Genomic DNA, 14,841 nt, shown 5'->3' with positions numbered 1-14,841 from the left:
CTGAACACTCTAACACTACATTTTTAAACCTACCCCATACCTCTTCGACCCCATTGCCTATGCTCTCATTAGCCCATCTATCCTCCAATAGCTGTTTATATCTTACCCTAACTGCCTCCTCTTTTAGTTTATAAACCTTCACCTCTCTCTTCCCTGATGCTTCTATTCTCCTTGTATCCCATCTACCTTTTACTCTCAGTGTAGCTACAACTAGAAAGTGATCTGATATATCTGTGGCCCCTCTATAAACATGTACATCCTGAAGTCTACTCAACAGTCTTTTATCTACCAATACATAATCCAACAAACTACTGTCATTTCGCCCTACATCATATCGTGTATACTTATTTATCCTCTTTTTCTTAAAATATGTATTACCTATAACTAAACCCCTTTCTATACAAAGTTCAATCAAAGGGCTCCCATTATCATTTACACCTGGCACCCCAAACTTACCTACCACACCCTCTCTAAAAGTTTCTCCTACTTTAGCATTCAAGTCCCCTACCACAATTACTCTCTCACTTGGTTCAAAGGCTCCTATACATTCACTTAACATCTCCCAAAATCTCTCTCTCTCCTCTGCATTCCTCTCTTCTCCAGGTGCATACACGCTTATTATGACCCACTTCTCGCATCCAACCTTTACTTTAATCCACATAATTCTTGAATTTACACATTCATATTCTCTTTTCTCCTTCCATAACTGATCATTTAACATTACTGCTACCCCTTCCTTTGCTCTAACTCTCTCAGATACTCCAGATTTAATCCCATTTATTTCCCCCCACTGAAACTCTCCTACCCCCTTCAGCTTTGTTTCGCTTAGGGCCAGGACATCCAACTTCTTTTCATTCATAACATCAGCAATCATCTGTTTCTTGTCATCCGCACTACATCCACGCACATTTAAGCAACCCAGTTTTATAAAGTTTTTCTTCTTCTCTTTTTTAGTAATTGTATACAGGAGAAGGGGTTACTAGCCCATTGCTCCCGGCATTTTAGTCGCCTCATACGACACGCATGGCTTACGGAGGAAAGATTCTTTTCCACTTCCCCATGGACAATAGAAGAAATAAAAAAGAACAAGAGCTATTTAGAAAAAGGAGAAAAACCTAGATGTATGTATATATATATATGCATGTGCGTGTCTGTGAAGTGTGACCAAAGTGTTAGTAGGAGTAGCAAGATATCCCTGTTATCTTAGCGTGTGCGTGACAGTGCCTCTCCCACTCTATCATCTGCTCTCCTTTTGCACTCTCTCACCACTCTCTTTACCTTTCTTTTACTCTCCATATACTCGGCTCTTCTTATAACACTTCTGCTTTGTAAAAACCTCTCATAAGCTACCTTTTTCTCTTTTATTCTAAATGAACGTTTTCAAACTTTTTCCTAAAAAGAATTAACTCTGTGACACTTGAGGCACATTTCCCTAAGAAAACAGAGATGTAAACTAGAGAGAGAGACTTTCTACTGGCAAAGGCAAAGAATCACAGAGCTGCTCAAAAGAGGAGAGAACACAACTTTATAGTTCTCAGTCAGTGGCCAGGCTTCAAACACCTTTTATTGTTCAGCAATAAAGAAATGGAACAGACTACCGGCACATGTCAAAGCCAGTATCAGCATGAACCAGCCATAGAAGTGGTCCCTGTTGTCAATGAATGGTACTGCATTATCCTTACAGTGTTTGTCCAGCCAACAATTAGTGCCAATTGCTCTGGACTACCATTCATTTCCAACACCCCTTCTTGGCAAAATGCCACATATAACAGGGTGCCCCCCTTCTTCCTAGTTATGTCTATTGCTGTCCTGTACCTTCTACCTAAATTCTACCCTTGCCTACATCATTGCCTCCAGCACTGAGGCAGATAATAGGATTGACCCCATTACCGCTCATGATGTCAAGCCGGCTAACAATATCCTCCATCCCAGCCCCAGGAAAGCAAACCCTCTCTCTCCTACTCCTGTACTTCAAACAGAAGGCCCTGTCCATGTACCTAACCTGGCTATCCCCAACGACAACAGTGTTTTTACCGTCGTGTAGTTCTACATTATGAGCTCAGCTCACTCGGATAAGCTGTGAGTGGTAAGTTTTGGCCTAGATATGAGAGAATGGGTCTTTGCAGCGAGTGTTCTCCGTATAAAAAAATGCTGCCCCTATTCAGTGCATGATGGGAAAAACAAAACTGTGACTGTGTATGGTTTAAAATAGCGACTTTATGTGGTGTTTTCTTGGATGGTTTTAATGGTTTGGTATTATTAGATAGAATGGAAAACATTATTTTTTATTATCACACTGGCTGATTCCCACCAAGGCAGGGTGGCCCGAAAAAGAAAAACTTTCACCATCATTCACTCCATCACTGTCTTGCCAGAAGGGTGCTTTACACTACAGTTTTTAAACTGCAACATTAACACCCCTCCTTCAGAGTGCAGGCACTGTACTTCCCATCTCCAGGACTCAAGTCCGGCCTGCCGGTTTCCCTGAACCCCTTCATAAATGTTACTTTGCTCACACTCCAACAGCACGTCAAGTATTAAAAACCATTTGTCTCCATTCACTCCTATCAAACACGCTTAAAAAGAGATGATTTTGATTGGCTTCAGAACTGGATGTAGCTTGAAATATTGGAAATATTCAACTTTCGTTAATATTCCAGAGGATTGGTAAGGCCCCTCCCTACAACCCCCAGTCTTTTCTATGGATTTTTAATGGGTCTGATTCAATTATTGGGATGCTGTAAACCATGAACAATCTTTCCTGGTTATATATTACCAGAGTAATAGAGTAAGTCTACTTTTGAACAGAGTAAATGTTATAGTGCCAGTAATGGCTACATTGTTTATTATGGACTCTGTTTAAATTGGTATTTTTTTTATTTTGTATGAAATTGGCCAAATTACTGAATTCTGATCACTTTATAGGGTAGTTGAATAGACATTTTCTTGTCCTCAGTTGGCAGAATGGAAGGCCTACTAGCAAAATAGCTAAGAATTTGGTCGACTGGAACAACAGGACTCGGTGGGCAAAATCCCTAGTATGTAAATTGCATCAAAACTGCTAACTATGCACCAGTGTAGTTTCATAAATTTTCCATCAAATTTTGTACGTTTGGTGTCTTTGTCTTCAAAAAAAGATTGTCATTTCAGAAGAATTTTTTTTTCTTTTTATGGGTGGCAAATTTTTGGACATTGAGAGCAAGTTTTATTTTGGAGGGCTGGACAGCAAATGGGTCTGTTCCATAGTATCACGAAATCAGGGTCCATCACGTAGTACTATTTGATGAGCTCAGCTCACTCAGATAAACTGTGAGTAGTAAATTTTGGCCTAGATATGAGAGAATGGATCTGTGTGGTGAGTGTATACCATATAAAAAAAATCCTGCCTCAGTGCAACATGGGAAAAACTAAACTGTGACCATGTGTGTTTTTTAAAATAGAAACTTTGCGGTGTATTTTTGGATGATTTTTTTTTTTTTGGTTTTATTCTGTTTCTTGATATTATTTGATAGAATGGAAGACATTACTAAAATAGAGATGATTTTGGTTTGAAGTACAGTAGACCATTATAAAACACAGTACAGCCTCTCCTTACTTAGCAGTGGAGTTCTGTTCCTAAGACCATGTTGATAAACGAATATGTCGCTAAGTGAGGAACATTCTATAACGGTAGTGGGTTTGTATCAACCTTGTTTGATAATACACAAATAACCCGCACATAGAAGAGAGGAGCTTACGACGACGCTTCGTTGCGGGTTATTTATGTATCGTTCCAGTCACAGTATTGTGCCTTTTTTTGTTACTTATTTGATAATGTTTTAATGCCGTATTTGCACCGTTTATAACATTTCTGATATATTTTTAAATGTTTATACATTAGTGTACGGTGTATTCTAATAAACAGAATACAGGAAATAAGTTCTAATATACAGTATTTAGGCATGCATACCGTCCAGAGAGTGTGTCGTAAGTCTGAGTCGTCGGTAAACTAGTGCAGTGGACCCCCGCATAACGATTACCTCCGAATGTGACCAATTATGTAAGTGTATTTATGTAAGTGCGTTTGTACGTGTATGTTTGGGGGTCTGAAATGGACTAATCTACTTCACAATATTTCTTATGGGAACAAATTCGGTCAGTACTGGCACCTGAACATACTTCTGGAGTGAAAAAATATCGTTAACCGGGGGTCCACTGTACATTGCTAAGTGAGGAGAGGCTGTAGTTACATTACTGAAAATGCAGTGTTATATAAACTTACGGGAAAAATAGAGTAACATTCCTGGGACCCCCAAAAATGCCAAACAACTTTTTTTTTTTTTTTTTTTTTTTTTTTTTTTTTTTTTTAAGGTCTCCAGATCTTCCTAAAATAAAAATGATAATGATTTTGCTGTTCAATGTCATGATGTATTATGTTTTTTTCTATTGCTTTAGGCTACAAATGCAACAGAAATAATATATATTACCTTAAATTGTGGTGACTGGTGTTTGTCAATGATTATAAAGAGAGTAGAGAGGCATGCTGTGGCCTTACTGGGCTGAGGTGGATGGTTGTTGATTGTCGGCTGAGGTGGATGGTTGTTGATTGTTGGCTGAGGTGGATGGTAGTCGAGTCAATCACTAAGTCAAGTCAGTCCAGTTAGTCACTAAGTCACTCCAGTCAGTAAGTCAGTCCAGTCAGTAAGCCAAGTCAGTCAGTCAGTTAGTCAGTCAGTTTATTCAGGCAGTTGTGATCTGTGTGTCATTCTTTTCAGGAGATGATAACAAGGGTTATTCATTGCACAAGCCTGTATTTGCCTCACTCTTTTTAATTGTATGAACCAATGCTTCATTAAGGCCATAAGCTCTTGCCATGTCCACCACACAGGCACCACTTCTAAGTTTGTCTAAGTTTCTTGCCACTTCCTGCATCGCTTGCATGCCTATTGGGTGCTGTGGTTAATTCGCAGATAGAAGATATGGTATTGAAAAGACCAAAACCCAATTCACAAACACAGATCTGGGAATCGTACAGAATGTGTATGTACAAGCACTGGGACTGGGATGGCAGGGGAGGAAGGTAGACCTCCCATGCAAAGACAGTGGCTTGACCCAGTGACAGACTGCCCGAGAGCCCACTGCACAGAAGGAAAATATCCCTCGGTCCAGCTCATGGCACTTCACATTTTTTCCCACCCAGAAACGGAATTGGGTTAGGTAAATTTTCCGAAGTGTTACATAAAAATATGCTGCAATTTTGCAATAGTGTTATAACCAATATGTGATAAGTAAACCTGTGTTATATAGCAGTCTACTGTAGCTTGAAAATGAGCTCAAGTAGTGGAAATATTTGATTTTTGTTGATATTCCAGAGGATGGGTAAAATCTCCTACAACCCTCAATCTGTTAGGTTTGATTCAGTTTTTTGGGATTCTGTAAACCATGACCAGTCATTCCTGTTTGCATGTTCTGTAAAGTGTGTTGGTTGTCTAGCATGTATGTTATTGTGTACACTGTGTGTGTGGTTTTTGTAGTGTTTGTGTGGTTTTGTATATGTATGTACATGTGTGTGTGTGGTTTTGTTGTGTGTATGTATGTGGTTTTGTGGAGTGTGTGTATGATTTTTGTAGTGTGTGTGTGTGTGTGTGTGTGTGTGTGTGTGTGTGTGTGTGGTTTTGTAGTGTGTGTGTATTTGTGGTATTGTACAATTTGTATGTGTGTTTTCTGCACCTGCTTTACACAAAAATGAGCTGGGTGTTACTGTTGAGTATTTGTGTATGAATTTACTTACAATAATATGAAATCAGTATTTTCTTGCAGTTTGTATTTTTTCAGGAGAGAGCATAGAGAGTGAAGGATGGTGGACTCTGCTGAAAGAGTTGTTGGAGGAGGAGGAGCGTGCTAATCAGTCTGTGCTCCATCATGCTGTGGTATCAGTTCTTCTGCAGCATACCGCCTCTCTCCCTGCCTGGCTTGTTAACTCATACAAGGTATTTCTTTTGTGTTACTACTACTGTTTCTGATATAATGATGGCCTCTTTCACTCTTACTTTACAAGGTTTTGCTCTTCTTAACCAAATGACTAGTTCTCTATATGTTGTTGGTACTGGGCTTGCTGTGTCCTGGAGCTCATTTCTGATCATGACTCAGGCTGCACTTTAGTCTTGCCTTAATTTTTCTTCTGAGACACTTGCTTATTTATACATGTATTTGCTATACAAACTTTCATCAACATTTAAGCCATTGATAGATGCTTAATTTTAACTCTCAGTATTCAGACCTACAAAATTAATATTGCTCTGAGTCCACTTTAAAAAAAAAAAAAAATCACCTGAAACTGGAAACAATATTTTTCTGAAGGTAGTGTCACCAAAAGTATGAAATTTGATGGAAAACTAATGTAATTATGCACGCGCAAAGTTAGTAGTCTGAGTGTAATTTACGCATTGGCGATTTTTATTAACTTTGAGTCCTATTTTAACTCTTTCAGTGGCCATCACATAAAACTGTCATTGAGGCCAGGGTCCCTCGTGTAGTTCTGCATCATGAGCTTAGCCTAGATAAGCTGTGAATGGTAAATTTTTTGCCTAGATATGAGAAAATGGGTTTGTGTGGTGAGTGTGCACAGTTGATGTCTTTTGACAAAAAACATATACAGAAGTACTGTTTCTGAATCTTCCCAGTTAGAAGCCTCATAGGCCAGGAGGTAGTGCATGGGACCTATTAAACTCAGGATCACAGTTTGAGCCTTCCATCCATCTTCTATTCATTGACAGTCGTTTATTATGACTCGATCTGAGTTTTTAACCCTTTCACTGTCGACACCCCTGCTCACAAACTTGCTCTGTGTCAAAAAATATTAAAATAAAAAATTTTTTCTTACGAAAATCTTAAGGATAATTTTCTGAGTGTTATAATAGAAAAAAAAATGCAATCGGTAGTTACCAAGATAGAGGCATTAAGTTGACAGTGAACTGCTGACAGCAACATTGGCAACTGCTGCTCACTCGGTAATATTATTTTTACTTTTATTTTAGTTTTTCTTTTCTAGTATTGCATTTTTTCATGTAAATTTTGTGGCCTGTGAGACCAGTGTAGTGCATAATGTATATACAGTGGACCCCTGGTTATCAGCCGGTTCTGTTATCGGCCAACTCGGTGATTGGCCGGTTTTTCGGCCTCCGGTTATCGGCTGTTAATTCGGTGATCGGTCGTTTGGGATGCGTCCATCCACCGGCTGGGGCCGCTTGCGAGTCAGTTTGGCTGTCTCTCTCGATGACCGAGGAAACTTTTGCACATCTAAACATTTTGCTTATTTCCCATTGTAGTTTGTGTTATTTTTGCAGTGCAACTGTGAAATAAGTAACCATGGCTCCAAAGAAAGTTCCTGTGGTAAAGAAAGTGAGAAACACCATGGGATTTAAGCATGAAGTGATAGAAAAGTTTGAGAGTGGAATGAAGGTGGTGGAACTTGCCAGGATATACAGCAAGAATAAATCAACGATTACATCCATCCTGGCAAAGAAAGAACAAATCAAAGATGCTAATGTTGCAAAAGGAGTAACTTTTCTAACTAAACAAAGGCCACCAATAATGAAAGAGATGGAAAAGTTATTGTGGATTAAGGAAAAAGAATTAGTGGGAGACAGTGTTGGAGAGTCGATTATTTGTAAGAAGGCAAGGCAGTTGCATGAGGATCTTGCAAAGAAAATGCCTGGAACAAGTGCTGCAGTTTGAGTTTAGGGCCAGCAAAGGATAGTTTGATAGATTTAAGAAGAGTAGTGGCATACACAGTGTTGTAAGGCATGGTGAGGCTGCAAGTTCTGACAAATGTGCGGCTGAAAAATTCGTACAGGAATTCCAGGGGTACATAGAGGCTGAAGGATTCAAACCCCAACAAGTGTTCACTTGTGATGAACCAGGCCTATTTTGGAAGAAAATGCCAAAGAGGACCTACATTACTCAGGAGGAAAAGGCATTGCCAGGACACAAGCAAATGAAAGACAGGCTTACTCTTTTGTTGTGTGGTAATGCTAGTGGGAATTTCAGAGTGAAGCCTTTATTCATGTATCACTCAGAAAATCCCAGAGTGTTCAGGAATAGATTGTGTGTGATACGGAAAGCTAATCCTAAGGCATGGGTCACAAGGCAAATTTTCAAAGAGTGGGTTAATGAATGTGTTTGGCCCAAGTGTGAAAAAATACCTCCTGGAAAAGAAATGACCACTAAAGTGCCTTCTGGTACTGGACAATGCTCCTGCACATCTTTCAGACTTGGAAGACCAAGTGTTTAGGGCCTTCAATTTTATAAAAGTGAAGCTCTTGCCTCCTAATACCACCACTCTCCTCCAGCCCATGGACCAGCAGGTCATTTCTAACTTCAAAAAACTCTACACAAAAGCAGTGTTTCAAAAGTGCTTTGAAGTGTCCTCAGACACTCAGTTGATCCTAAGAGAGTTCTGGAGGAATCACTTTACTATCCTCCATTGCATAAGCCTTATAGGTAAAGCTTGGGAGAGAGTGACTTCCAGGACTTTGAACTATGCTTGGAGAAAACTGTGGCCAGATTGTGTCCAAGAGAGGGATTTTGAAGGGTTTGAGGCTGACCCTGACCCTACCAACCCTGTGGACTCTTGTGGCACTGGGGAAGTCCCTGGGGTTGGAGGTGAGTGGCGAGGATGTGGAAGAGTTGGTGGAGGATCACAGGAAAGAGCTAACCACTGAAGAGCTGCAAGAGCTTCAACTTGAACAGCAACAGACTGCAGCTGAGGAACTTGCTTCAGAGGAGGAGGAAGAGGGAGTGAAGGAGGTGCCTTCTTCATTGATTAAGAACATTTGTGCAAAGTGGAATGATGTGCAAAGTTTTGTTGAGAAGTACCACCCAGGTAAAGCTGAAACTAGCCATATCGGCAACATGTTTAGTGATAAAACCCTGTCCCACAGAGCACTCTGGACAGTTATTTTGTGAGACTGGGGTCCAGTAACTCTCAGCTGGTCCTAGTGGCATTAAAAGACAAAGAAGGGAAGTAGCCCCAGAGAAGGCTTTGCTTCCTAAAGTCTTTATTTAAGGGGATTTCTGTTCCAAACACTATCTCCTCCCTATCTTCCAGAAGACAGCATTAGCCTTCAATAAAGATATGTAATATTTATATAATTGTTAAAAGAATTATTTTTTGTGAATATTTTTGTCCTTGGAGGCAAAGAGGGGAATGTATGAGAGTATAGTTTTACCAATGCTCTTATATGGGTGTGAAGCATGGGTGATGAATGTTGCAGTGAGGAGAAGGCTGGAGGCAGTGGAGATGTCATGTCTGAGGGCAATGTGTGGTGTGAATATAATGCAGAGAATTCGTCGTTTGGAAGTTAGGAGGAGGTGCGAGATTACCAAAACTGTTGTCCAGAGGGCTGAAGAAGGGTTGTTGAGGTGGTTCGGACATGTAGAGAGAATGGGGCGAGACAGAATGACTTCAAGAGTGTATCAGTCTGTAGTGGAAGGAAGGCGGGGTAGGGGTCGGCCTAGGAAAGGTTGGAGGGAGGGAGTAAAGGAGGTTTTGTGTGCGAGGGGCTTGGACTTCCAGCAGGCATGAGTGAGCGTGTTTGATAGGAGTGAATGGAGACAAATGGTTTTTAATACTTGATGTGCTGTTGGAGTGTGAGCAAAGTAACATTTATGAAGGGGTTCAGGGAAACCGGCAGGCCGGACTTGAGTCCTGGAGATGGGAAGTACAGTGCCTGCACTCTGAAGGAGGGGTGTTAATGTTGCAGTTTAAAAACTGTAGTGTAAAGCACCCTTCTGGCAAGACAGTGATGGAGTGAATGATGGTGAAAGTTTTTCTTTTTCGGGCCACCCTGCCTTGGTGGGAATCGGCCAGTGTGATAATAAAAAAAAATAATTTTTGTCTGGAACGGATTAATTGTATTTACATTAATTCTTATGGGAAATATTATTTCAGTTCTTGGCCATTTTGGTTTTCGGCTGACCTTCTGGAACGGATTACAGCTGATGACCGAAGGTCCAGTGTATATCCACTTGTTGTATGCAACACAATAACTGCATAAACATTGTTGTCATTATATTGTTACAAAACCTGTTTACACAAACCAACAGTTAACAAATTTCTTCTTCTTTCAACACACCAGCCGTATCCCATCGAGGCGGGGTGGCCCAAAAGGAAAAGCGAAAGATTCTCCTTTTACATATAGTAATTTATACAGGAGAAGGGGTTGCTAGTCCCTTGCTCCTGGCATTTTAGTTGCCTCTTACAACACGCATGGCTTACGGAGGAAGAATTCTGTAAAGTAAAAGGACACAAGTGCAACTAATGTGACATTTATTGTGGCAACGTTTCGCTCTCCAGGAGCTTTATCAAGCTTGATAAAGCTCCTGGAGAGCGAAACGTTGCCACAATAAATGTCACATAAGTTGCACTTGTGTCCTTTTACTTTACATATTGTCGGTAATTCTACCAACTTTATTACAGGAAGAATTCTGTTCCACTTCCCCATTGAGGTAAGAGGAAATAAACAAGAATAAGAACTAGTAAGAAAATAGAAGAAAAACCCAGAGCTGTGTGTATAAACTATATGCTTGTACATGTATGTGTAGTGTGACCTAAGTGTAAGTAGAAGTAGCAAGACGTACCTGAAACCTTGCATGTTCATGAGACAGAAAAATGGACACCAGCAATCCTACCATCATGTAAAACAATTACAGGCTTTCATTTTATACTCACTTGGCAGGATGATCGTACCTCCCTGGGTGGTTGCTGTCTACCAACCTACTACCAATTAACAAATTTGCTCATTATTATTGTTCTATAATATATATACAGTGGATTCCCGGATATCTGCCTTTGTGGATATCAGCCAAATCAGATTTTGGCCACTTTTTTGGCTGAAATTATATCCTGGATTTCAGCCGGCAACTCGAAAGTTTGCTGTATTGGACACATCCGCATGCCGCATGCACGAGTCATTCTGGCTGTGTGTCTCGGTGAGTGAGCAACATTCCACGCATTCATCCTAACATTTTGTTATATTCCATTGTTTTTTGAGGTTGTTTATTGAGTGCGACAGCGAAATAAGCAACCATAGCCCCAAAGACAGTTCCTAGTGCCAGCCCTTTGGTAAAGAAATTGAAAAACATGATAGAATTCAAGAAAGAAATTGTAGCAAAGTACGAGAATGGTGTACATATGCTCGAGCTTGCTAGGATGTGTGGCAAATCGAAATCAACAGTCACTTCCATCCTGGCAAAGAAAGTAGAAATCAAGGAAGCTAATGTTGCAAAAGGGGTAAATATGCTAACGAAACAAATATCACAAACAGTCGAAGGTGTGGAAAAGTTATTGAGAGGGAAGAAGGTGCCTTCTTCAGCGATTAAGGACATTAGTGCAAAGTGGAGGTGCAAAGTTTTGTGGAGAAATATCACCCTGACCAAGCTGAAACAAGCCATATCTGCAAGATGTTCAGTGACAAAACCTTGTCTCACTTCAGGCAAATCTTTGAGACACCAGAAACAGACCTCTCTGGACAGTTTTTCTGTGCAACAGGGGTGCAGTGACTCAAGCTGGTCCTAGTGCCAGTAAAAGACAAAGAAGGGAGGTAACCCCGATGAAAATGAATACCCTCTGGGGCTCTTCATTGACCTACGAAAAGTGTTTGACACAGTAGACTACAATCTCTTGCTCTTCAAACTGTATCATTACATCATCAGAGGACATTTTCTTAACTACCTACAATCCTATCTTAACGACAGACACCAGTATGTACATGCAAATGGAGTCAACTCTGCTACCCAACCTGTAGCTGTAGAAGTACCCCAGGGTAGTGTCCTAGGCCCACTTCTCTTTCTCATCTACATCAATGATCTTCCCAGTGCATCCCAACTCCTTAAACCAGTTCTATTTGCAGATGGCACTACATACGTCTACTCCCATTCAGACCCAGCTGTGCTTGGAAACACTGTAAACAATGAACTGCTAAAGATGTATGCTTGGATGATGACCAACAAACTCACTCTCAACATAGACAGAACATACTTCATGCTGTTTGGCAACAGAGCCTCAAATATCCAACTTAACATATTGTTAAATGGTTCTCCTATATCAAGACACATTGAGGGCAAATTTCTAGGTCTTCTCCTTGACTGTAATCTTAAATTTCAGTCCCATACCCATCACATAGCCAAGAAAATTTCCAAATCAGTAGGAATCCTTTCCAGGATACGATTCTATGTATCACAAATGACTCTCCTTACCCTTTACCACTTTCTAATATATCTTTACCTCACCTATGGTATTTGTGCCTGGGGCTCGACCACAGCCAACCCCCTTAGACCCTTAATAATCCGACAAAAAGCTGTTGTGTGGGTGATAACCAGCTCCTGTGCTAGACAGCACACCCCACCACTTTTCAAAAGACTCAGCTTGCTAAATATACAAGGCTTATACTCTTTTTCTTGTGCCTACTACATATACAGAACATTAAACTCTACTGTAAACCCTCCCCTAAAACAACTAATTGACAGTTACAACAGAATGCACAGCCACAATGCAAGAATGCTATGCACATAAAAGGCCTGAAGATCTCGAACTCACTACCGGAACAGGTCAAGGATCCCCTGACAGCTTGTAAATTTAGGTCTTTGCTAAAAAATCGTCTTGTCTCACAATATTAACCAAATCAACCAAACATCTGCTAGCTAGTTTTATTATGTGACCTCTAGGCTCTTAATTCTACCATTCATAAAATCATCTTACTTCTCAATATTAACCAAATCAGCCAAAACATCTGCTAATTAGTCTTACTGTGTGACCTGGCTTTTAATTCTGCCATTCCATAAATTATTACCACCTGCACCATTACTTGTAAGGTAGATTTTGTGTGCAATTTCAAGCTTTTTTTTTACCGAACCCTACTCACTTGTATTAAGTTTAAATAAGTTTTTAAAACAGCTAACCACTATTACTTGTCTAGTTTTAAGTATAGTTACTATGTTTTTTTTTTTTTTTTTCAACAAGTCGGCCATCTCCCACCGAGGCAGGGTGACCCAAAAAAGAAAGAAAATCCCCAAAAAGAAAATACTTTCATCATCATTCAACACTTTCACCACACTCACACATTATCACTGCTTTTGCAGAGGTGCTCAGAATACAACAGCTTAGAAGCATATACGTATAAAGATACACAACATATCCCTCCAAACTGCCAATATCCCAAACCCCTCCTTTAAAGTGCAGGCATTGTACTTCCCATTTCCAGGACTCAAGTCCGACTATATGAACATGACCGGTTTTCTTGAATCCCTTCACTAAATATTACCCTGCTCACACTCCAACAGATCGTCAGGTCCCAAGTATCATTCGTCTCCATTCACTCCTATCTAACACGCTCATGCACGCTTGCTGGAAATCCAAGCCCCTAGCCCACAAAACCTCCTTTACCCCCTCTTTCCAACCCTTTCGAGGACGAACCCTACCCCTCCTTCCTTCCCCTATAGATTTATATGCTTTCTATGTCATTCTACTTTGATCCATTCTCTCTAAATGACCAGACCACCTCAACAACCCCTCTTCTGCCCTCTGACTAATGCTTTTATTAACTCCACACCACCTCCTAATTTCCACACTCCGAATTTTCTGCATAATATTTACACCACACATTGCCCTTAGACAGGACATCTCCACTGCCTCCAACCGTCTCCTCGCTGCTGCATTTACCACCCAAGCTTCACATCCATATAAGAGTGTTGGTACTACTATACTTTCATACATTCCCTTCTTTGCCTCCATAGATAACGTTTTTTGACTCCACATATACCTCAACGCACCACTCACCTTTTTTCCCTCATCAATTCTATGATTAACCTCATCCTTCATAAATCCATCCGCCGACACGTCAACTGTGTACTATTATATTATCTAGTTTTAATTAGTTACTATGTATTAGGATTAGTTTGCCTGAAATTCCTTGGCATGATAGTGGCTATCTTTGTACTTAGCAAATCAAAATTGTAATTACACATTGTAACCTTTACAAAGAAATAAACTTTACTTACTTAAGGAGGGGGATTCCCCTACCAAATAATCAGTCCTCCCTGTCTTTCATACGCCAACAAGAATCTTCAACAAAGATCAGTGTGTTGTTAAATGTTCATTTATCCATTTCATTAGTCATTTTATTTAGTTCTCATTGTTTTGCATATGTAAAACTATAGTTAATTTTTAACCCTTTGACTGTTGAAAGCTCCTTTGTGAAACTGTTATTCCATGTCGCAAAATTTTTGGAAAAAAAAAAAAAAATATGAAATGATAGAGAATCTTTTCCCGATGGTAATGACACCAAAAGTATGAAATTTCTTCGAAAACTCATAGAATAATGCTCCCGCGAAGTTAACGGTCTCAGCGACATATACGCATTGGCGATTTCGCCAACTTTGAGCCCTGTTTTTGGCCAATTCTGTTGTTCCAGTTGATCAAACTCATAGCTATTTCTTTAGAACTCCATGTTTTCTATCAGATGAGTACAGGAAGGCCCCGCTTTACGGCGTTTCACTTTACGGCGTTCCGCTAATACGGACATTTCAAATTATGACCAAAACTCGCTATACGGCTCCCCCCACCTGACTTTCTAATACGGTCACCGTGCCCCACCCTGTTTGTTTACATTCTCCATGAGCTCAGTAAGCACTAAGTCTCTCCATTTTGTCTGGAAACTCCAAAATTTCAAATGTTTTTAAAAGTTATTTCATAATTTATATATACTCTGATAATTATACTTATGTATACCTGTACCTAAATAAACTTACACACTGCTTTCATGTAGGTACACATTAAAATCACTAAGAGTCTCTCTACTCTTG

General features: G+C 40.1%; 1 protein-coding gene across 3 annotated transcripts in view; it reads left to right on the top strand.

Annotated features, from left to right (window-relative positions):
- The window catches only part of Nup160 (nuclear pore complex protein Nup160), a 418,270-nt gene that overhangs the window by 343,949 nt on the left and 59,480 nt on the right, over positions 1 to 14,841 (top strand). The window contains exon 17 of one of the 3 annotated variants that reach the window (XM_070084997.1): positions 5,818 to 5,969. In XM_070084997.1, the coding sequence (XP_069941098.1) occupies positions 5,818 to 5,969 (152 nt within the window). Of the gene's footprint in view, positions 1 to 5,799; positions 5,970 to 14,841 lie in introns of all 3 variants that reach the window. The other 2 variants (XM_070084995.1, XM_070084996.1) reach the window with 2 other exon arrangements.

This window comes from Cherax quadricarinatus, chromosome 14, assembly GCF_038502225.1.
Source record: "Cherax quadricarinatus isolate ZL_2023a chromosome 14, ASM3850222v1, whole genome shotgun sequence".
In the NCBI taxonomy this organism is placed as follows: Eukaryota; Metazoa; Arthropoda; class Malacostraca; order Decapoda; family Parastacidae; genus Cherax; species Cherax quadricarinatus.
The sequence above is the reverse complement of the archived record's forward strand: the minus strand, read 5'-3'. Positions and strand labels throughout refer to the sequence as shown.